This window comes from Diorhabda carinulata, chromosome 12 (assembly GCF_026250575.1).
Source record: "Diorhabda carinulata isolate Delta chromosome 12, icDioCari1.1, whole genome shotgun sequence".
NCBI classification, from domain to species: domain Eukaryota; kingdom Metazoa; phylum Arthropoda; class Insecta; order Coleoptera; family Chrysomelidae; genus Diorhabda; species Diorhabda carinulata.
The window spans coordinates 6,254,683-6,279,712 of NC_079471.1; the positions used below are offsets into that span (position 1 = coordinate 6,254,683).

General features: G+C 30.4%; 2 protein-coding genes across 3 annotated transcripts; one reads left to right on the forward strand and one right to left on the reverse strand.

Annotated features, from left to right (window-relative positions):
• Nucleotides 1–299: 299 nt before the first annotated feature.
• LOC130899873 (prostaglandin E synthase 3) lies at nt 300–4,300 on the forward strand. Of its 2 annotated transcripts, XM_057810036.1 has the most exons (5): nt 300–543; nt 838–924; nt 1,511–1,633; nt 3,707–3,903; nt 3,982–4,300. In XM_057810036.1, exons 1-5 carry the CDS (start codon nt 530–532, stop codon nt 4,068–4,070), a joined length of 510 nt encoding a protein of 169 aa, XP_057666019.1. In that variant the 5' UTR covers nt 300–529; the 3' UTR covers nt 4,071–4,300. The 2 variants fall into 2 exon arrangements, with proteins under 2 accessions (XP_057666019.1, XP_057666018.1); XM_057810035.1 differs by lacking the exon at nt 300–543 and having other exon boundaries at nt 812–924.
• Nucleotides 4,301–5,601: 1,301 nt separating this feature from the next.
• LOC130900188 (glycine--tRNA ligase) lies at nt 5,602–13,022 on the reverse strand. Its single transcript, XM_057810637.1, has 12 exons — nt 12,640–13,022; nt 12,237–12,580; nt 11,716–11,881; nt 9,937–10,082; nt 9,446–9,543; nt 9,149–9,363; nt 8,926–9,090; nt 7,611–7,864; nt 6,419–6,543; nt 6,140–6,304; nt 5,896–6,083; nt 5,602–5,801 (listed from the first exon to the last, which is right to left on the reverse strand). Exons 1-12 carry the CDS (start codon nt 13,009–13,011, stop codon nt 5,691–5,693), a joined length of 2,349 nt encoding a protein of 782 aa, XP_057666620.1. The 5' UTR covers nt 13,012–13,022; the 3' UTR covers nt 5,602–5,690.
• Nucleotides 13,023–25,030: the final 12,008 nt, after the last annotated feature.

Genomic DNA, 25,030 nt, shown 5'->3' on the forward strand with positions numbered 1-25,030 from the left:
CCTGTAAATAGGAATAAGAAAACTCGTGTAAACAAGTTTCAAATCTGTATCTTTATAATCACAAAATAAATATAAATTTCCTTTATCCTTTTAACAACTAAATTATTTTCAAAGCATTTGATATAAATTATTAAAAATCTTCATTATGTAATGTCATATTGACGTATTCTTCTAAACTACCATTATGGTCGTGTTTTAAATATTAACCAGCTAATAAAAAAACATCGCTGCTATGGAGTTAATTTAAAACATGAAATCGAGCGATTTGCTGCTATCCCAGTATACATTGACTTTTAAAACAAATGTAATTTTGAAAGTTCATAGAGATAAATATAAATAACATTTCCCAAAAAATCTTTTGAAAATTTGCTTATTTTCGCGCTAAAATTCAAAAATATCTAGGACTATTTTAGAAAATATTGATCAAGCCTGCACACTTGTCAAGTTATTGAAATCGACAACTTCATTCTATAATCCCCGGTGTTCCAGTGGGTTTTCAATACTCTTTTAAGAAAACACACATATAAAAATGACTGAACAAACGTAAGTATTTAAAACTATATAGTAATGGACTTTCTTTATTTATTTAATTAATTAACGGAAGTATTAATACCTTAAAAGTTGGGAATTGAAACCATTAAAACTTTTGTTGCTTAACGGCCATGTTGTTTCAAAGACATAATCGATTCGAGAAAGTTCCATCTTAATGAATGTCTTGAAATAAATTCACAATTCATAAGAAAAAAAATTGCCCCCTAAAAATATTGAGTGATATTTCACGAGTTAAAATGTTTTCTAAAAATGCAGTAACATGAGGTTAACCTCACTTCATTTTAGATTACCACCTCCTGTAATGTGGGCCCAAAGGTCTTCTATCATCTTTTTAACAATAAATTTAGAAGATGTAAAAGATCCAGAAATCAAGTAAGTATAAGAATTTATTAAGGAAAATTTGAATTTTGTAGATCTTTTGAATCATACTAATAATGTACCAAGTGAATATTAATAACATATTTTAAATCAATTCATTCAAATACAAACAACAAATCTAGGTAGATTTATGATCACAGAAAACTTCTATTATTGAGTGCAGATGATGTTGATGTACAAGAGTCTCCCAACACATCTCACTTTTTTCTCTTTTTAGAATATTTTTCATTTATGATAAATTTCAAGTATTAATGGCTTTGTGTTCCATTTCAAAATTGCCAAAACGGTTTTGTCTTAATCCAGGATAGAAGATGAATTCTCTTAACAAATTTATATCTGATCATTCATATTAATTCACATTGTTAGCTTTCTTATTATTTAGAAAATTTTTTCTATTAATTTTAAAATATGTTATGAGTGGCAGTTAATTAGATGCTTGCTATTGGTATTAAGTTTATAAAAATGATGCATGTAAATTAATGTAAATGTAGTTCAGTATGAGTCAAAGTTTAAAATTTTAGCATAAAAAACAATTTTAAATCAAGATGGAAGTAATAAATCATTTTTATCTTTATTTTAGATTTAGTAAAGATTCTGTATACTTCAAAGGAACAGGGGGTGTAGAAAAGAAAAATTATGAAGTCACTATTCCCCTTTATAAAGAAATAGACCCTGAACAGAGTAAGAGCTTCAATAAGGGAAGGTAAGATTATGTTTTTTTTTATTAAAGGTAAAAGCAGGCCTATGCTGGGTACGACGAAGGGGCGGGGGTGACGAAGGTGGCAGCCATACAGTCAAGCATGGTGTGTCCTTTGCTTCACTCAGAAAGAGATAGACATTAGGTTCATTGCTTGCTCTTCATTTCCAGTTTTAGGTGCCTTTTATCTATGTATAAGAGTTTATGAATATTCAAAAAAAGAGGACTTGAAAAACCTTGCATTTGTAGATTACTACTTGTATTTCAGCTTATACCAACATAAGACGTTCTAGAACTAAAATATTAGAATTCAAAACCCAAATTCAAAACTGAGTTTATTTTTTAAAGCTTTTAATGCATGCTGAACATCATGTCTGGATTATCATTTTTCCATAGAAAGAGTGGGGGATGTAAAGTAACTATAGACAATGACATTTTACTATTTATTTATGTTTAAAACTCACAAAGACCTCCAAAAAATATCCAAAACATGTTTGGAATTAATCCAAACGAAGTTAGAAGACACAAAATTTACTATTACCTCTAAAGAAGGTAGTGTTATCATGCTAATGGTCCAATAGAATTTTTGACTAAAGAAAGCTAGCAAAAGTATCTCATTCTGGAACCATTTACTTCTTATGGCATGTTTTTCATGCAAACTGGACTAATGGTTACATTTTAAAAATATTTTCTGGGTTAAATATCTCATAATATTATACCAAGTTACATTAGAAGTGGTAAATACAAAAAGATTGAAACCTTGGAAAGATAAATATTACAATCTGTGTTTGATGATCTCTTAGCTGTATACACCCCTTTAAATTTCTATGTATCACCCAAGAAATTGAATTATTTGGATTTTCATAAAGCAACTACTTTTACTCTTTCTGAGCAATCAAAACTTTGATAATGAATTTTTATTTCTTACAGAAGAACAAAAACTTGTTGATTTTTGAAAAAAACTACACTTATTTAATGTATTATAAGTGAATAAATGAAAACATGGGGATTTTACTCTTTCCTCAACATTTCACAAGAATTTTGCAGCTATTTCCACTGGTAAATTAGCAAAAAAATATGAAATTGAGTTTTCAATGAGTAGCACGTTATCAAAACTTACTTTCAATTTCTTGGGTAATTGGTACCTATGGTATACATAAAGGTGGAAACATTTAAATTAGATGTGGTAAATTAGGAAAGATTGAAACTTTGGAAATATGATAGCCTTAAATCAAGAATGAATTTTGTATTTGCAACATTTTAAACATGAGCTTATAAAAATAACCGCGGCGTTACTTGTTAATAGCTAATTGTGGGTTGTATGCAAAGTGTACAAAGGCTTGAATGTGGAGATATAGTGGATGCATAGAGTAGCAAGTCTACCTTCCTCTGCAAACCGTTGGTCAGCAAATTAGTATGTAGTTGCATCATGGTATCAAAGATCTATTTGACTGAATAGTCTGTATCGGTGATACCCCTTAGTTGACTATGTGGTCTTGTTATAACTTCTTCTGTCCATACACACTGGCATCTTTGAACTTGACACATTTCATGTTCACAAGTAAATAATATCCCAATAACTAACATTTGTACTATTCAGGTTTCATTGACATAAACAAGCTTGGCCACAAAGAGTGAACAGAAGAATTTGGTTTTTTAAACATGGTTTATATGAAAATCATATTGTTATCATAGTTTTAAATATGTTTGTGATCCTTAAAAAAATAAGGGTCAAGAAATTACCTTTTGTCCACATTTGATCCAAAGTTATTTGATTAAATTTTAAAGTACTACTTTTTGAATTTATTTTTCATATTATTATAATTGTTTAATTTCTAACTATACTACTTACCCACTAAAATGTACTCAGAGAGCATGTTGAAGATCTCATTCTTAGAAAAAAATGGTGATATGTTTTGGTAGGCACAGTGTTTTGTCAATTATATCATCAGAGTAATCTTCTATTGAGAATTTTAATCTTCTGACTGTTTATTTGAAAATTGATGCCTCAAAATGTAAAATACAGTTTTCTGCTAAACTTAATGTTGGTTGTATTTTTTGATGTCTCTTTTATTCTAGATGTATTGAAATAATCTTAACAAAAGCAAATACAGATGGACCATATTGGCCTACACTTACATCAGACAAAAAGAAACATCATTGGTTGAAGTGCGACTTTAACAAATGGTATGATGAAGATGAGTCTGGTGATGAAGGTGTTGGTGGGATGGGTAGTGGAGACTTTGAAGAAATGATGAGGAAAATGGGTGGCTTAGGTAAGTTTTAATCAATAATATAATAAATCGATAAAAATATTTGAATAATATAGAATATTTAATTTTTTTATTTTTCAGGTGATGCAGGTGATAAACCAAATTTTGATGATATGGAAGGTGATGATGGACCAGATTCGGATGATGAACCCATCCCTGACCTCGAATAGTTTGATAAGTTCTATCAATATTTTTTTTATTTGGAATTTTTGTACGTTAAGTTATATTGAAATAACACAGACAGGATCCAGTTTCTTTTTCATTACAATATTCGGTTATTTACTTACCAATGAATTTGTAGCATCTGTTTATATGTGTTTTCAAAATAATAGGAGTATAAGTAACTTAGTGTGCATATGTTAAGATTTTTAATGATAATAAAAAAATTATTGAACACAAATCAATTTATTTTAGTAAGTGTCGAATACTAACCTGTAGTGTAGGGTATGTTCCTATAAAAGGAACAGAACAATAATCAAACTTATGACAGTGTTGCATGACCTTTAAAGTACCCTGCGTCTTTTTGTCATTCCTTCGAAAATTATCTGTTTGGTTGCGGATGACGTTAACTGATCAAAGTGAAGATAGTGGGGGAGGCGTCTCGAGAATTCCAAATGGGACGAGGTCTCATGCAAGGAGACGGCCTCTCCTGTACCATCTTCAATATGACACTGAAATAAGTCATCAGAAATATCGAAGTTAATAGAGAAGGAACTCTGCTTAACAGAACAGGGTAATACCTTGATACCTGGCATTGCTCTAATCAGTCCTGTAGAGCGGGGCTCACCATTAACGAGCCAAAAAAATATATGGTTATGTCAAGGAACAGAACTTCCCCGGGGACTTTCATAGTAGGCCGGTATAAGTTCTATGTACCGTTGTTTAAATACACTAGTGACTGAAAATAATTACAACTCTATGTAAATAAGAGAACATGTGAAATAGAGCATATTACTAATACACTACTAAAGTCACGTTTACTGAATTTGAATAAAAGATCTTATGCTGAATAAAGACCACTGTGCGAGCAGAGCGTTTGGCTCTATGTAGATCCCAGCCTGGTAATAGAAGTCAAGAGGGCCAGACTCAGATAACTAGTCCACTTGGAGCGTATGCCTGAGGAACGGGAATGCGCGAAGCGCACCGGTAGAAGCTCCAGGAACGGCGACCGCGCAAACGATGGCTGGATGATGTCGAAAAGGATTTTCGGAAGCTGGGTGTGAGGGGGTGGACTGTGATGACTGGGGGAATGTAGTGGACCAGGCCAAGGCCCTTTAAGGACCTAGTGTAGTGGTAGTTGTAGATATTGAAAAAATATCTGATTTTACCATTACATGTAAAATATTTTTAGCAATAAAAAAATTAATGTTTTGGTTCATTTCTTTTCCGCCTCTTTTTTAATGGTTATATGTACTATGATGGGATGCCGACGTCTCACACGGACGACTCTAAATGCAGTTAATTTTTTATTTTCCCTTTAGACCATTGGATAGGTCTACTAGCATATATAGAAACCAAATAGACAAAAATTCCGCAATAATTTTACAAATTTCATTAACTTCTTATTTTTTTAGTTATATTGATAGTGCGAAGATTCACATTTTTCTAAGAGTTAACACCTATTAATTATTTGAATTATTATTATTAGAAGTTTATGATTCTGATTGTTGATTCAGGTTTTTGAATAACATAAAAAACAAATATCTTGATACAATTTTATAAAATTTTAATTACAAGCTTGGCTTTTAGGCTTAATGTTATATGTGCATTGTGTACAAAAATGTGTTGTTTCAAACTCCTTTACTTTCTTGTTGTTCAAATTTAGGATATTTATTTTCAATGTCACTCCAAGTTTGTTTACTATAGGACAAGTTATGTACAACTGTTGCAATGTCTTCAAGCTAAAATAAAATGAACAGTTAAATGTTTGTAACAAACTAATATGCAGTATGAGTAAGCATACATCCAATATTATCTAGAGCAAAAAATACTTACTGGTATCCTAACTTGATTCATAGAGTCCCTTTCCCTCAAAGTAACACTATTGGGTTCTTTTAAAGTATCAAAATCAATGGTGATACCATACGGAATAGCAATTTCATCAGTTCTAGCATATCTTCGACCAATTGAACCGGAACTATCATCTACTTTGTGGGATACATCTACTTTGGTCAATTCTGTAGCTGTATAATAATTTAATAATGAGAAACTGAAAAATTTTTAAACAAAATTCACTTACATATTCTTTTGATAAATGGAACAAATTCTTGATTTGAACTTAAAGGAAGAACACTGCATTTTAGAGGAGCTACAATTGCTGGTAGAGACAAGTAAGTTCTTTGTTCGTCGTTGTCACGTTTTTTGAAATTATGTTCAAAAATGGCATACATTACTCTACCAATACCTACAACAAAAAGATTGAAGATTAGGTACAGGTTATGATGGACAGTTCTATTAATAATATTATCAAAGGAAGATAATTTAACAGATAATAATAGTTCGTAGTAGAGCTACTCACCAAAAGATGGTTCAATAACACTAGGAATAATTTCTTCGACATGTAAAGTATTTTGATACTTCTTAACACTAACCATATCTCTTGAGAGTGAGAATTTTTTATCTCCACATAATAATTCGTAAGACCTACAAGTGAGAAAATAAAAATTAGCAAATAAAATTTGCATAACAAATTTTTTATATAAATAATATGGAATATAGAATTAATGATTTTTTTTAATATTAATCACAGATTTAACAAAAAATGTACAAAATCTAAAAAATTATCAAATTTCTATTTTTTTACCATATCATTGTCATCAATACTATTCGTAAGTATAGGGTGTAATTCTATTAATAGATTATTTATAGTTTTTCATATTGAACTTCAAATATAGCAAAATTATTTTAGAATAAAAAGATGTATATATGGATTTTGGGGTATCGTATACATTGCTACCCAAAGGATCTATTGTGTCCCCCTTTCTTGCTGCGATACTGGGGAACCCAGTGTTTACAGTTGATCTGTTAATCCCACTCCTTTTAAAAAGTCTAGAATGTGGGATGGCCTTAATTGCCAGAAATCTTCGTTTTCTATTGCAAGCATTCCCAGGTGTAGTGCTCTGGAGTTCCATAGTGTTTCATGTGGATAGAGGTTTCGTCCTCTGTGCAACAAAATCAGCACGCCACGTCTTCAGATGTTTTTTCAAGGTATTATTAATAGGGTGGTCATCAAAAATTAAAGTTTTTGGCGACGCCCTCTAAAAAGCTTCATTTTGTTTGAAAAACACTGAGATATTTTTTATTTTTTTTTAATTCAAAGCAACACGTGCCTAATCTAACTTGATTAAACTAATGTAAGAGTACAACGATTTGTGTACCAAAGATGAAGGACAGAAGCAATTCATAATTCAAATCTTAGATGATTATAGAATATAGAAGATAAGGCATTAAAAATACGGAAGAGTGGAGAAATCTAAATAATAAAATGACGTTTGTACTAATGTAATTTTAAGACAAAAATATGAATTTGAATATCTCCCATTTTTCATTTAATAGACTAAATCAACTGGGAAAATTTTTGAATTCAGATTTTTGTTTTGTTTATATTAATGTTTGTAAAGAACTAAGCAGGTACCATTCTTTCTCTGGATTAAACATTTAAACAGACCATCCACATCTTCTAAGTATCAAAGTTAAAAAAATACACTCACCCTTGATTGGCTAATTGTTTTTCTAAAATTTCTACTTCATCAATTTTCAAAGCTGCCAAAGCATCAGTTATAATTTTGGCATCTTTTTTAAATGTTTTTCCTAATAATCCTTTATTGGCTTGTGCTTCAATAACATTTACCATTTTTGGTTCTGCTAATTTTTTTTCTGCTGCTAACCTCACACCAGTAGCATTAGTATGTTGAGTAAGATCATATGCTGAACGATCGGCGCATCCAACACACTCTATCCATCCCTGAAATGCAAATATTTTTTGAATCTTCATGAAATAACCAATCAATTCAAGTTTTCATTACCGAAGCAAAGAAAAAACTATATTAAGATGTACTTATGATCATGTTGAAGCAATTTCATATAAAAATATAGGACATAGTTCAAGGAATATTAAGGCATATGGAATGTGATGTTAAAGACCAAAGAAGAGGTGGAAAATTTTTTGAGAATAATATGTTTCCAAGTTAATCTAATAAAATCTAAAATTTTGCAGCATACAATCCATTTTCATATATACTGAAAATCTTACAATCGAATCCACATATATCACATAGTGGTGTGTGGTTTACAGTTATGTACTATATACAAATTTTGCTTCTCTCCACATAGTGCCTTTTTTCTCAAGTATAGTACCAAGTACTTTGTCCCATGTCGCTTTAGGTATTCCTCTTTTTGGTTTTTGTCTAATTTTGCTTCCTATAATCTCTTCACTAGTCTTGGATCTTCCATTATTTGTAAACGACCACACCAACTTAACTGTCTTTGCTCAATGAATACCACGAGTGACATGATTTCTAGATTTTGTCTTATTTGTTCATTTGTTAATATATCCTTTTTTGGATATAGTAGTTTTTACTTCCCCGTCTTTCCATATTTTTGAAAATATACCTTTCAAACTATTATATAACTTCAAACATTAAAGTTTTATTTTGTCACATCCTGGAGCTCTTCCATTTTTTAGCCTTTTGATCTCTTCCTTAACTTCTTTCTTTTTTATTATTTCTTCATTTTTATCCTGCTCCTCTTTTTTACTTATGTTATTAATTTCTTCATTTAGTTCATTATTATTTTCTATTTCCTACTGGAAATCGAGCAAAGTGGATATTTTTAAAAATTAATAAACCAATATTGAGTGAGTATATCCTCATTCGAAAAGTTTTCAACCAAAAGCCTTGTACCAATTGAAAATAGAAGATGATATCAGCAACAATTAGACAATAAATATGCTTTATTTTCAATCAGGAATCAGCAATCAGTGTCTAATTATTTATATTAATATTAGAGTTTGTGAAAAAAACTTACATAACTCGTAAGGCATTCTGCATCCCAACAATCACATGCATAGTGGGCCATTTCGTTTGCCATGTGTTGTCTGAAACGTAGCTTAACTGGATCCACTCCACATTTTATAAGAAACTGTTGAATTCTAGCCATAAAGTATCCCAAAGTTTCGTTTGCTACTAATCCCTAAAACACCATCACTGTTTTCTATGGTAAAGACCAAACATTTACTGTATTTACTTACTGATTCTACAGCAAATCCAATGGTTGTCTTTTCAGCAGGTTTTCCATCCATTTGGTTACATGCTGAATATAATAAAAGTTCTGTATTTCTAACGTTTGCAAATTTGGGATGACTTTTATCATTAGGGTCACAGAAATGTTCAATTTCAGCCATTGTAAATTCTCGTACTCTTATTAGTCCAGATCTGGGAGATATTTCATTTCTAAATGCGTTACCTAAAATATAATTACTTTTTTAATGCAACAATGAATATTGAGTATAGAATAATTTAAATATGTTAATATTGTGATACTGTACCTATCTGAGCAGCAGCAAATGGCAGTTTTCCTTGATTAAATTCCAGAAGGCGTTTGAAATTCACGAAAATACCTTGGGCAGTTTCCGGTCTCAAAAAACTATGAAACACAGTTAAACAACATAAATTCAATAATACAACGATCTTTGGAAATTATTAGTAAAAAAATTGTTTTATGCGTATATAATAAATCCTTCCATAGCAGGCAGACTAACTTAGCATTGAAATAGTTTTCTGTCTATGTGAGATTGAAATATGTGAAATCTATGTGAAATCAAGTAGCAGTAACTTTAGTTCTCTCAATACAAATCCTGCGTTTCTTATTAAACTAGATTAAATTTTCTAATAACATTTATTTTAGTATAAAAGTTGCTACAGTTTTTAGCATAATTGGTTTGATAATTTGAAAATTTGCTGTACTAGGACCTCAATTGATTTAAATCTTTTTAGGGTCTCTCAATATTTGGGAATCTACGATTCTAAAATAAATTACCCTTTAATTACTCCAGACGGTCCTATTTGAGTTCCAAACATCAAATTAAATTCAATAGGTTCTGTTAGAGGATTTCCTGTAAGTGGACTCTTCATATTGAATTTTTTCATTACTTCAGACATTTCATTTTTATTCATTCCATCTAACTGAAAAAAAAAATATAAATACCAATGACTACTTGAGCTACTATGAGCTGAAACCAATAAACAGATTAGCAGGTGAAGACACATGGTTTCCCTTTGAAAACAGTTGTTCGGTTAATGACAATTTTTGGCAATCTGAACCGGCCCCGATTTAAATTAGTTCAGGTTAGCAGGGTTCTAGTGTAGTTTGTATATCAACGTATCACTGTTGAAGTGGAAACAATCCAATTGTTTTCCTACTTAATTTTTAGGTCTTTGTATATACTTATTATATCAGAATATATGGTTGTATTTCAATTTTCATTGACATATTTATTACTTTATGTAAGATAGTTTCATTTTTCGTAATATTTCTTACACACTAGGATGTTAGCTTATACAAAAGTGTATGGAAAAAGCAGACTGTGTTTGAGTGTGAGTAAAATAATAGTTGTTTGATAAATTCAAACTTTCAACAATTCCACCCACCTTGGAATTCTGGAAACTTCATTTGGTTTATGATGTTAATGTTTTAAATTGAATCTTCATATTGCCAGTCAGCTTTCAAGTATGTATATTTCAAAATATAGTTATAGCGTGTCTCTCATTAGCACTTTTTAAGTGTTGTATATTTAAAGTGAGATATATTCTGTTTTTTTTTCAATAACACAGAAAAATGGATTGATGTTTTGCCATGTGTTCTCTCTTGTCCGTCTATCATGATATAATCCTCCTTCATCCTTGAATCTCTTTCTACCTCTGTGGCTGAATTTTTCTTAAAAATACTCCTTCCTTGTCTCTTATATGTCTACCATGTTTACTTTTATATTATTTCTTTTACCTCTAATTCTTATTATTTCCTTTCTTTTTCCCATTGCTCTTATTTTGTACCAAAAGCTTCTCTCATTCTCTCATATCCCCTGTTCTCTTTCCTCCTTCTATCTCCAGTACTGTTTTCATCAGTCTATGGTTCGTGCCTATTTCTGCTTTTTATATTGTTACTACCTCCCCAATTATCCTTTCTTTCATGTTCTTTGTGTATGTTATATAATCTATTATCGTTTCTGCTTCTCTTCCTTTTGCTATGAATGTGTATTTATCTTGTAGTTTTTCTCTCCATATGAGTTTCCAATTATTTCATTGTTAATACAAAATTCTATCATTCTTCTCCCATTCCTGTTTATTATTTCTTCTCCTTTTCCTGGGAATGCAACATAGATCTAGATTTTTCTCATTTCTTATTCGGGCATTCCAATCTTCCATTATAAGTGTTCTTTCATTTTGTTTAACAGGAAAATGGATTGTAGTATTGCCAATAGCTCGATGCAGAGTAGATTAAACAATATTATTAAGAATTGAATACTAGGCGTTGAAATCAATTTCAAATTTAATTTTGATGGTGAAATTCATAATTCACAGATGGTATTTTCATTCTAAGATCACATAATGGTAGTGTTGGAAAAAATATTATTCAAGACCTAAATTAAAAGATTAATCGAACAAATTTCTGTTTATAAAAGTGCTAATATTTAGTTTCCAAGTTTATTAACTTATTATTCGAATGTGAAAATTTGAAGAATTTTGTTCCAAAATTTTTAATAATTGGATTTTGTAAGTTTTCCAGTTAAGATGTATCACTGTGTTTTGTTCTACTCACCTTTATTACTATGTCTTGACATTCTTCTTTAGTTTCCAAGGAGGTATTTTTATCAGCGGCTATTTTCTCCAAATGAGCTTTAATTAAATGATCTAACCTAAAGCATTCCCCTGTCTGAGTGTCTTTAACCATAAGATCTGCAAATCTATCAACATGCCCAGATGCCCTAAAAGAATAATTATAAAAAAAATAATGCCACTCAACGCCTAATAAGAAAAGTGACAAAACTAAATTGATGTAAGAAGAGAATGTATAAAAGGAGAATGAAAACTAAAATCCCAATACTCTGACGTTCAAACGGACATAAATACTAGTGAAGAAGATTTAGTTAAAGCTGTTTGAAAATTGTTCTAGTAGTTTCGCAATAAATATATATATATATATATATATATATATATATATATATATATATATATATATATATATATATATATATATATATATATATTTAAAATATTGTAGTACATGCAACCTAGACTTCTATATCCTATACTATCAAGATTAGAAATAAAGTAACTTACTTTAAGACAGCTTCTGGAGTTAAAATAGAACAATCTACTTCCAACATTTGTTCTTCCAAAACAAAGAAGTGCCTCCAGGTTTGTAATAAATTCGTTTTAAAAGCACATCCCATAGGTCCAAAATCAAATTGTCCTGTGATACCTCCATATATTGCAAAGCTTTGATCAAAGAAAAACCTTCTTTTGAGAAGATCTTCCATTTTTGATCTATCGAAAGTTTGATTAGGAGCTAAACTCAATTCTTTGTCTTCTAAAACTTTTTTTCTTGCTTTTAACTCTGCTACGGCTTTCTTAACATCAAGATCTGCTGCACCATCCGCTTTTAACTTCCTTACTAAGTCACCCTACAAAAGTTTAATGAGTTTAATCAATTATGGAAAACTTAACCTATATATCTTCATACTTGTTCTTTAACACTGGCTCTTAGAGGAGCTAATATTTCTTCCATTTTAGGATCAGCCATTGTATCGAAGTATGTGTTAAGTTTAATATTTCTATGCTTTTTATTTTTCCCCCACTGGTGTGATGAAGGGCTGATGTAAAATGCTCTTGTTGTTACAAAATTTTGGTATTTCTTCCCAATACAATGCTTTAAAATATCACTGAAACTACTTGTTGCTACGCGATTTAATGTCAAATATAGTTTCATATGGTTTAACTTGTATGTAATAGTATTTTGCCACGACTTGTAGAAAGTAATGAATATCTGTCGGCAAAATAAAGTGAAAGGACCATGAGATACAGATATATAGGCAATTACAATGTTAGTTGACATTTAGAAATGACAATTTGTAACACGGAAGCGCGGGAAATTTGAAGGTATATACATCTTCATTCCAATAGCAGGAATAATATATTAGTTTCTTTTGATGATATTCGATATTTTGGTTATTAATAAAGAAGTGATAAAAGTATAACGTATTTGAAAAAAAGTTATTGATTTAAAACTATAATAAATTCAATATTTATTCAATCTAATAATATGGTAAGCTGAGGGTCAAACATTACATATATAAAACACGATATGTACTTTTTTATTGTATATGTTTAACAAAGACTAAGAAAAAAATTTTGACTTGTGTAATACCACATTAACTGTCGATCATTTATGATAAATAAACATCATAAATAAAATATTGTTTATTTGCTACAATGGATCAAATTTGAAATAACGTATGTATTGTGAGGAACCCTGGGTAGACTGTATAATTTTGGGATCATTAAAGAATAGTTAAAATTAGTTAAACTAATTTTATGCGATCTTTTGAATAAAAAAACATCATCAAAACGCTTGAAAAGCAATAATAATAATTTGAATTTCAAATTTTATATCACCTTCTCTTGATAATATTACAAAACCAATTGTGCAATGGTTGATGAGATCTCATCATATGTTTAATATTTTTTGCATTGAAAATAGTTTTTAGGAAAAGTATTATATGATATTTTAATCCCCATCTTTTTCAATGTGAAAACTTGAACAAATTATGTATTATTATGTGTTCACTAGAGTTTATTTTTGTAACTAACTTATGCATACGTTTTTGAGCCGCATTTTATTTCAGTTATTTGTAATTATGTTGAGTTATATTCTCATTTTCCTAAGCAGCATATTATTTTTAAACGATTGGAGCTATTTTCTAATATTTTTAATATTTCAAGTAATGACCTAAAATTATTCGCTGGTGTTTTTTCGATTTCATTTTTACTCATTCTCGTTGGACTTTCTCTCTGAATCTTCTGCATAGAAATGGTTTGTTTCTCTAATAGAATACCAAATTTTTTAATATATTTTATATGAACTATTGATTCGTAATTTACTGTTTCCTACTTTGATTACGAATCTATTGCATTTGGCTGAATAGAAACAGTTCCCAAATGATTTTAATAATTAATACAAGTGTCTATATTACGAATATATTCATGAAAGTTCTCAATGTGTTCGTATTTTCATGATTTTTGCATATCTTATATTTTGAACAATTATCGGCTTGTTAAAAATTTACTTTTCTCAGTTATGATTAGGTTTATGCGCAACTTTTTCGCGCATACAAACGTCATGTGATCCCCATTATCAGACAGCTCAGATCTCAGTTATTTGACAATATTGATAAAAGTACTTATACGTGTATCTGGATAATAAGTTGTCATGGATTAATATTTTGTCTCAATTACTGAATGTTCATTCTAATATATTTGTATTGTCTTCTAAATGAGTTCGTCACTAAGAAAGTGTAAATATTTTAGTGATTTTATTTTTATATTTGAGGTAGAGAAATATCACAGACTTTGTTAAAGAGTCTTATGTTGAATATTTCGGTTTCAAAATGAGAAATTAGGTAAGCCGTGGGTTCTTAATAAAGTTTGTAAGCCCCGTATTGAGTCTTTACGGTTATGGAAAAAAGGAGAACTTACTGGATTAGAGTTTGGTATTCCTATGATCTGAATGGAGCCTACGACTCATTCAAATGATTGCTATTTTTGTGTAGTAGATGTTGAAGGTTTTATTACAAATTAAATGTGGAGATACCCAGACTTACTGTTTACGAAATGTCTGGTTTTACACAGTGAAGTCTCCAGAAACAATGATGTTACCAAATTCATAGAAATCGGTACCGTCTACAAGTGGAAGTAGGGTGAAAGATCTACGCCAAAATTATTTTTTCAAAATGAACTCATGATTTAATACGTGATATGAATTTTTATCAAAAAATTTATTGCCACCAACAGTAACAATTACAGCATACAGAACGCGAAGTTATTAGAATTTTTTATTGAAAATTAAGGATTCTACCTGCTTCTGGACATGGGTTTAAAAAGATTTGCATCAGTTCCAATTGCCCATTCAACAAAACTCAAAGAAGAATATGAAAATGTAAAATTAGGTTTAGAGAAAGTTGGGACAGTAGCAGCTCCATTGGGAACAAAATGTTTGATCTGTAAGAAAGTATTTAATTGTCGGTAAAGCCAATATAATGAGGAAGTCGCTGGTGATCAGAGACAAAATCATACTTACACCATTACATAATAAGTAATGTATGATGAATAAATTTGTAAAAGAGTTGAACAAGGAAGGAGTTTGTTTTAATTACATTTGCAGAATATTTCCGAAGCTTGACATGGAAAAATTGAAAGGTGGAATATTTGATGGCCCTCAAATACGGCAATTGATGAAATACTCAGATTTTATCAAAGTTATGACTGTTTCGGAAAGTAAAGTTTTGTGTTAATTGTCCAATGAAAAAATTGTGCACAGACTTTAGGATCAAATATGAGTATTAAGTTACATCTCTACATAATTTAGAAACAGGGAGACCGGTTCCACCAAGATCAAAAAGTGATTGAGAATTGTCACATGATGGCAGATTAATGCTGGTCTTTGAAATGAGATTGTCCCCTGAAAAATTATAAAAGGAAAGCCCATAAAACCATTTTATGGAAATATAAAACGTATTTTCTCGAAACATAACTGACATAAATAGATCTGTTATTTTGTTTTTCGTTTTTTTTTTGATTTTTGTGATGTAAAATGAAAATAAAGAATTTGAAAAAATCAGAGCAAATGTTACATTGATAGTTTCATTAATCGTATGTAGAAACAGACCCAAATTCATTTTCATATTTAGGGTAACAAAACCACTGTAGACCAGTGTAACTAATTGAATATTTCAATTTTTTTAATTTACTCTTTGACCTTTCGATATGTTTATGCTTCTAAATGTTCTTGATTTTTGGTCTCTTCTGTTTGATAAAGACTTAAAGAAAAGTCGAAACGTCAAAATTTATCTTTCTTTTAAAAATTATCAAAACATTTTAAAACAGAAGAGACCAAAAATCAAGAGCATTTAGAAACATGAATATTTCTATTTTTTGACCATTTCCATTTATATTTCAGTGAAAAACTTGTTTTAATATTACACTGCTAAAAATTTCTTTGGTAATCTTACAAATGTGTAGGAAGTTTTAACGCACAACAATTTAGTAAATTTACTAAACAAAATAATGAAATTTTCTAAGGGGTACTAGAAAATTTAATTAGCAATTTTACTATATAATTTTGTAACTTCAATCAAAGATTTATCATATGGATACACAGTAAACTTACTATACAGTGTCGAAACTATCACACAATTAACTTGAATTGGGTTTGAAAAACAAAATATATTTTTTTATTCACTACACAACAAACTATCTGTTTCTGACAAGGTATTATGATGTAGTTGTGATTTATTCCAAGTTTTATTTTTACATAAAATATCCGTCTTCTAAACCTAAATTTATTTGAAAATTAAATGCTTAAGTGCTTTTAACTCAAGCATAAATGCAAACGGCGTAACTAGCGCCATCTTTCAAATGTTTCCAGCACAATTTTTCTTTGTAATTCTACAATATAACAGTAAATCAAAGTCTATTGAAAAATAATAGTATAATTACTTTCCAAGTAAAATTTATATGAAAAAATCGTAAAATTACACCGAGTCTCAGTAAATTTTCTCAGTTGTCTAAGAAAATCACACAAACTGATTAGTAATTTTAGCCATCATACAGGTATCTTTCGGAAAACAATGGTAGTTTTACAATAAAATTTTACAGTGTAGATATAATTTGATGAAAATTGTATTTTGATGTTATGGTACAATTTTAATATTTCTCTTTGATTCTCATCAAGATTATTTACCCAAACTTTTCATTTTTAATAATAATAATTGATGCTTGAAATTGAAAAGAATCAATTAAAAATGGTTTCACATTATCTCACATTTTTTTAATTTCAGTATACTCCCTGTATAATATCGAAATAATTACAGTAGTTATAGCAGAAATCGAAACCAAAAAGACTGTTCTAGAGTTATGATTTAGTAACGGATGCCCTCGTAAGGATTCTACAATTCCGTTGTCTGTAGTGAGGGGCCCACCACGTGCTGGTGCACCTCCTCGACGAGTTTTAGAAAGTGCTTCAAGTTTCGGTCAACATGGAAATAATATAGTGTAGTAAGTTAAGATCTCTCGGCCTCGCTCTGTTCCGATAAAAAATATTGCGCACAGATTTACTTTTTTCGCCGTGAAAATGCAGTCAGATGCAACGTTGAAATGATCAATGTCAGTTATTTGTTTATTAATTAGAATTTTACTAATAATTGTTGTTGAGAAAACCGTACACAGCTATAAAATTACAAATAACATATTACTGGCTAGTGTTGTATGCTCTGATAATCTTTTCGTGAGTTGAGTTTATTGTGTTGCTAAATATTTTAGCGTTATTTTCTTTACGTAGACCGTGGAAAACAGCAAAAATAATCAGATGTGTTATCGGGTGTGTTTTTTAGTGTTGCGTTATGGTGAAGTGTGAAGTTTTTGGATGTTACTGCAAAAACTGATCAACAAATAGAGAAGATGTCGATATTTAAAGACAACCTTTGGGTAAGATGATTTTCCGATTTAAATTTACTATTTTTAATATACTAATTTCAATATATTATCTACAACTCGCGTTATCAACACGTAAATAATTGTTACATTTAGTTTTATTTGTGGACCATGACTGTTTTTTAGTTATTCGAGATCATACGCTTACAATATTCCTAGAAATTCGTTTACTGGCTAAAAAATACAGAACTTTTTCATATTAACAGGGTTTTAAATCAACAATCCCCAAAACAACTTGCATTAACGATGATCCTAGCCTGGTGCTAGCCTTGGCTGCAAATTTAGATGAAACTGAAACTACTTGTCTCTATAAATATGTTTGTACCAGGTTGATACATGTAAATGAAGGCAACTAAAACATATTTACATGGCGTGTTAAAAAATTGAATTAGTTTATTAACAACAAAGCTGAAAATACGGATTTAAATTAATTGCCTACAAGCTGCTGCTGTATGTAGTATTTCTTGAAGACTTCCTTTGGAATGGCCACCATCTGCTCTGTCGTCGTCTTCAAGAACGGCGTCAAAACTTTCCAAAGAACTTAAAATTATTAAAACATTGTTTATATCATAAAAGCAGTCGATTATTCTGTAATTAACTGTGTTTAAATGTCATGAATTAATTTACATTGTCATTAGTGAAAGGTATTAATTGTAATTAGTTACTTTTAAAATGTATGTTTACTGAACAGGAAAGAACACAAAAGAACTTATAGATCATTTATTTAATGATGCGTATCCAAAGAGTTACCAAAGTACCAAAATTACAGTTTAGACGCTTGTGAAACTTTTTGAAGAAGTAAGTTTAACTATAAATCGTCCAAAAAATGACCGATCAAATACCTGTGGAGAGCACAGAGAAGGAAAACAATCCTTGTATATGATTAAATGTCGAAATCTGTTAAATAAGAGTGACGCCACATTAGAATCAGGGTAAATTTCTTTTAAGTTATATCTTCAATATTATTTTGTACAACGCAAGTTGTTGGAATGATATTAAGCTTTTCAACTTTGGATCTACAATTACTACTTTCATGCCATACCCTTTGTCTACACCAGCGCCATTCTGGAAGGTTTTGGAACTGATATTTATCGTATACAGCTGGACACTTCTTTAGGCCATTCTGACAATGATCTAATTTTCGTTTTAAATATCGAGCTTCAAATTTCTTAATTTTTATGGCTTGTTGAGATTAATATATGTCTGCTTTAGACACTATACTTGCACCAGCAGCGACGATGTTTGTGTATTAACATTCTTAGTCCTTTAACCAATTTATTTGAGATTATATATTGAAATTGGACGTCGCGTTACCAAATTCCTAATATATATAATTTCAATTTTTCGAAAATTACATATCCGAATATTAATAATGTAACATAAATTAGGGTTAACCTCTCTCAATTGAACCAACCCAGATAACAGTCGAAATTCACCGACTTAGAGAACATAGAAAGAAATATATTAGAAATTATGTATAAGATTCAAGGGACAAGAAATATAATGAACTGGTTAAATCAGTAACACAGTTTTTTTTAATGTCTATCAAATCTAAGTAAACATACTCCCATCGAATGACATGAAATATTCTTTCACGAAAAAAAAAAAATAAACCAGAAACTCTAATAAACTCAGTCCACGGTACACATACTATTTTTCTCGCACAATGTGACGTCACGTTGGAATCAAAATGTGAATTATAACGTATGCTGTATACCTGTTATAAAGTTTTAATAAATATAAGTGAAGCTATTACAATAATTAATTGAATATGTAACGATCGCCATGTGTGTTAAAATTTACTTTTCAATTATGAACGGGTCTTGATACTTGAACGTAGAAATGTGCCTAACGATTTTCGAGAAATTCACAAAAAATTGTTATGATTAAAAAGTTGGTGGTTCATAATCAAGACTTTTACTAATCAATAACTTCCCAACAAATTTCCATCATTGTTATTTTTTTTAGTGTTCAGATATTCAAAACTCAGTGATTTTTGAACAAGCACAAAAAATGGCAAAAGCCTACAATAATTCTAAATGGTTCATTTTAAAAAATCAAAAAATATCCTTGATTTTTAAAGTTTTTGGTGTTCGGATATTCGCAGTATTTTTTCCTTTTTTAATCGACATTTAGAGATTTTTGAAGAACAAATACAAAAAAATGGCAAAAAACTTAAAAATTCTAAATCGTTTATTTAAAATTTCATTTTTTTTTTCGATTTCAAGACACCAATATAAAAACATAAACATCTACTGATAAAAAACAGCTACTACACACTTCAAAAGAAAAAAAAATAACGTGACAAGAGAAGTGACGTCATAAAAGTACTACCCAATCATACCAAAGAGATTTTTCTGAAGAAAGCTGCAAACACAGTTAAAATATGTTGCGGAATTTTGAAAGTGTTTTTCTCGAAATCCGGTTTTCTCATATTGGGCATAGAGTTAATATTAAAGATATGTAAGTCGAATTTCCTATTGGAAGAGAGAGAAAGAACATGGTTTTGCACTCTCTATATCTCTCTCTCTATTCGCTATTACTTTTTATTCACCCCATAATAGACTAAAGAGAGATAGTATCCCGATGTTTTTCCTCTCTCTATTAGCAGTTCAGGCCCAGGCTCTCCAGTCGAAGTTAGTTGAATACCGTGACCGTAATAAAAAAAATCAAATCCTCAATTTCCCTTATGAGTGATACAAACACGAAAAGGTTTAAAAGCATTGGTTTTTCCCAAATATCATAACAATGAGTTTTCTGTTGTGTGAGTAGTGTGTGATTTAAAAACTAACCCTATAAAAATTACACGATGCTACAAATCTCAGGGTTACCATTAAACGTTCACGAGCTGGTATGTCTTTTCTCAATCTTCTTCTTCTTTCAGTGCCGTCTTCTACCGAAGTTTGGTGATCATCATATGATAGACTTCTCTATTTTGCGCCCCACGAATTATATTCGAAACTTCTGGTATTTGGAACCATTCGCGTAGGGTTTACAGCCAGAATTTTTTTTTACTTAATCTTATCTGCCATCTTGACTTCGACGATAAGCTGTAGCAAACCCTATTTTTCATTCCGAAATATTTGGTCTAGGTAGGACGCTTTTTCTTTTCTTAATAGTCGCAAGCAATTCTAAATCTTTAGTCATTCTTCTCATTACCTCCGTATTGGTTAATCTATCAGTCCAAGGTATTCTTGAAATGCGTCTATACAACTACATCTCACAAGCTTCTAGTTTTTGCATTGTTGCTACTTTTAGTGTCCACCCTTCCACGCCGTAAAGCGGCGTGAAGACTACGTAACATTTCTTGGCTTGCGGTTGCTCAAGAGCTTTCTCATTTTTATGAATGTGGATTTTGCAGTTTCAATTTTAATCTTAATCTCTGAATCAGGGTTTAAGTATTTGAAGCGGTGTACTCTCTCAATGGGTTCCGTTTCTATATACAGATCTAAATTTTGTATTTTTCTCTTACTAATCACCATAAATTTTGTTTTCTTTCTGTTGATCTCAAGACCAGCTTTGTAGCTTATTGTAGTTACTCTATTGAGAATCATCTGTAGATCTTCGACGTTATCTAAGACAGTATCATCCCGTAGCGGAGATTGTTGATTGGTACACCGTTTATTTTGATGCCCTAATCACATTCTTCCAGTGCCTCTGAGTACAAGTTGAACAGCAACGGCGATAGAATGCAACCTTTTGAAAATAGTTGGCCCAACGCATTGTTCGATATACTTCACAACTTGGTAAGTCGGTAAAAACTCTAAATTATTGAGAATCTTCAATTTCAAGTTCCCGAATCAGAGTAGATCCGTTGTTTGACCCAGCAGGATTTTTTATTTTCTTTTTAAAATAATATTAACCAGCCGTACTGACAACTGACAACTGTTTTGACAACATTTTACGCTTTCTAAGTCTGTAAACAAAAGCATGGTATTATTTTCTCTCAAAAGGACAGCTCTCCATTTTTCACAAGCGCAAAGCTCTCAAATGGACTCGCTCTCTCTATATTTAATTTAATTTAATATCTGTGATACTGGGTCCATTTATGACGACCGTCACATAGGATCACGACCACAAAATGGTAATTACAATTCGAAAAGTGGTTATGCAGACCCCTGGTTCACAAGAAAGATATGTTGATGGTTTGTGGGGATATTTGTTCCTGTTCATTATTTTTGTACAAAATAAGTTTTTCCAATAACTGCGGATTGAATAAATAAATATGTTTTTGACTTGATTTTCACTCAATTCGAAGGTGATTATATCATTGTATGGAGGTCAGCGGAGGTCATTTCGATAATTTAATTCGTTAATTTGGTGAAATTTTGTTTTATTATTGACGAATAAATTAGTTAAATTCAAAATTTCCTTTAAGCTATTATATATAATAGAAATATTATAATTTTATTTAAAAAAATTGGGGGGGGGGCTGTGCAAGGCTACAAGAACTATAAATTTGTAATGAAAATCCGTCCCACTTTCACCAAAATTTGATTTGGCTCTTTACATTTTGAAGAAAATATTTGTTTCTGATTTTCTATGCAACATCATGTATTTCAATAATTATTTTTTCTCAGTGTAATTTTTGTTTTCTTAATAATATGCAACTACCGTTTTTTTTTTAGTTTCTAATACCCAGAAATTCAATTTGTACATTTATTCCAACTATATTTCATTCAGCAAACCTCCTGTATAATAAATAAATTAGTTGAAACTAACATTTATTCAAAATTATATAATGGATTGAAAAAAATGTAATGTTACGTAGAAAGAAAAATTTTCTTACATCGATGTGTCACTCCACCACGTGCTATTTAAAAAAAGGAAATGTATAAAGAAATCTAAATGTTTGTTGAAAGTTCACTTCACATTCTGAAGAAGAGCTTTCCAATATTCTGGCTTTTAGCGTCGCTTTGGAAGTTTATTGTGTCGATCATTTCATATCGGGCTTTTAAGATATCCCCTAAAAATGAATCCATTTTATTTAACTCAAGGGAACGTCGTGGCTTTGCAAATGGTCTCCCCGACCAACTCAACTATTAGGAAAAATGTTATCAAGATATTTTTTTTAGGAAGTTATGTATGAACTCATTTTGGAGAAATTCAAAGTATTCCTGCCCACACATTAACACAAAATCTTTTCCTTTTGTCTATAATATGATCTTCAATAGTATGTAGTACAAATGTTTATTTATTTATTAATTAGTTCCCCAAGAAAAGTTTGATTGTGTTGCTGTCTTTAGATTGTTACGGATTGTTAACAATTGGGCATGAGCCGCCCCTGGCCTTCAGATAGTAGTGTAGAATTATTTATTCCGTCACACATACTACATAGACATACGTAATAATCCATTAAAAATTCATTATGTTATAATGTATAATTTAGAAAATGTATTTAAATGAAAGTTCTCATTTCGCTTCAAAAGTCCATAAAATTTTTTTTAGACGACGTCATCTGAAAGTTGTTCGTTTTGTATTCATTTACATACCGAAAGTTGCGTTTTGAGTGTTCCATGTAGTGGACAGTGACAGTTCCGTACTGCAAAACACTTTCGGGGCGCTCTGGAGTAGACAAAGTAGTAGTAGTCACATTTGAGGAAGCCGCTTCATTGTTGACAGTTGACAGTTTCACTTCGATGATTTTGGATAACCTTAAATTTTCAATTTTCTAAAATTATTTGTTTTATCCGAAGTTTTGTCTAAATTAATGAATAACAATGAATGATGATGAAAAAGAAAACATCAGCGATTAAGATACTCGAATCCACGCCCCGACAAGACAAGACAAGACATTTTTTTTAAAAAGGGCATTGTTGTACCATAAACACAATCAAATGCATCATTTTGAATATCCATTTCATAATAAATGTCACGTTATTTTATAGTTTTAAATAATACAAAACTCGGTTACTTTAGAAACCAATTGACAACTATCTTAGACTAATTATTTTTTTCATTAAAGATAGGCCGGAAAGTACATAAAAATGAGTCCGGTAAAAGCTTTTACCGGACTATTACAATCATTTTCTGGCTCGGTCCGACTAAAAGAGATTTTCTGACCTAAAAATAAACCGGAATGTACTAATTTCTAGCCCGTTTTAAAAAATAACTATTGTGTCACATTATTTTCACGTCTGTAACACCCTGTAAAACAATATGCATTTCGTTTATTATTTTTTCTTTTTGCTTTCTTATTATTATATAACTATTGTTTTATTTTTTGTTCAATTAGCTTTTAATAGTCAAAAATTCAATTCGTATATTTATTCCAAATATATTTTATTTAAATTTCAGTATACCCCCTATATAATATAGATTAATGCATCTAAATGTTCTTGATTTTAGTTCTCTTCTGTTTTAAAATTAGTTTTTTTAATAATTTTTGGGAGAAAGATAAAATTTGATGTTTCGACTTTCCTCTAAATCTTCATCAAAATATAAATATTTTGACTTGAAAAAAAAGGCAAAACATCAAATTTTATCTTTCTTCCAAAAATTATTAAAAAATTTAACATTTAGATGAATTAATGTATCAAAAAGTCTAAGAAACAAGAAATTAAAGAAATAATATAGATTATTGAATGAAACTATGAAATTTTTTGTGTCTTTACGTTTATTAAAAAAATTAGAAATCGAGAATCACTAGAATTTCTATAACCTCGTATTTCACTCATTTTTTTTATTTGCCAATATGTTTCACAGTTATTGTTTGTGAAAATATAAAAATATATATTAGCTATTTGTAAGTACGTCGACATCGCATCAGCACTTCCGTTAAAAGTTCCACAGAAGCCGGATATGTTGGATAATAGATAACTGTAGGTTGTTACTATTAACGTCCACCGTATATAGTGAAAAAGAAACATAGGAAGGCTACGATCGAAATATATTTTCCATTTCTATTTCTATTTACATTGTATCATTTTAAGGTAACCTATTATGACTCTCCTTACAAAGGAAATACATAATTAGAAGAGTAGGTGGATCCGCCTCAACTCTTGAATAAATATTAGTCCGGGAGCCAGGTGAAAATTTGGTTAATTATTTCCTTTCGAAAGATAATTGGTGATATGCATCAGAGAGTTATGTAATAGCCTAGTGAACTTCAGCTGCGGCTCGGTGGGTGGGATAAGCGGCAGTAGCCTCCCACTCACAGTGGCGGACTAAGCCCGTCAGAGGCTCGCGGCGGCAAAGCTGCTTTAAAAAATGTAGTTTTACAAGCTTTTTATTTCGTTAAAATCTGGCAAGTGAAATTTAAATACGACTTGAATTATTTGGGCTAAATAAACATATATATATATCTACAATATGGATATGGGTAAAGAAAATTAAATACAAATTACAAATCGATCGACAAAAAATTT

Excerpts from the sequence above, each read along its gene's own strand:
- LOC130899873 (XM_057810035.1), top strand. The coding sequence starts at position 812 with ATGAGGTTAACCTCACTTCATTTTAGATTACCACCTCCTGTAATGTGG. Across the intron at positions 1,634-3,706 it reads AAGAGCTTCAATAAGGGAAG|ATGTATTGAAATAATCTTAA; the intron begins GTAAGATTATGT and ends CTTTTATTCTAG. Across the intron at positions 3,904-3,981 it reads GAGGAAAATGGGTGGCTTAG|GTGATGCAGGTGATAAACCA; the intron begins GTAAGTTTTAAT and ends TTTATTTTTCAG.
- LOC130900188 (XM_057810637.1), bottom strand. The coding sequence starts at position 13,011 with ATGTCAACTAACATTGTAATTGCCTATATATCTGTATCTCATGGTCCT. Across the intron at positions 12,581-12,639 it reads GAGCCAGTGTTAAAGAACAA|GGTGACTTAGTAAGGAAGTT; the intron begins GTATGAAGATAT and ends AAACTTTTGTAG. Across the intron at positions 6,544-7,610 it reads AAACAATTAGCCAATCAAGG|GTCTTACGAATTATTATGTG; the intron begins GTGAGTGTATTT and ends TCTCACTTGTAG.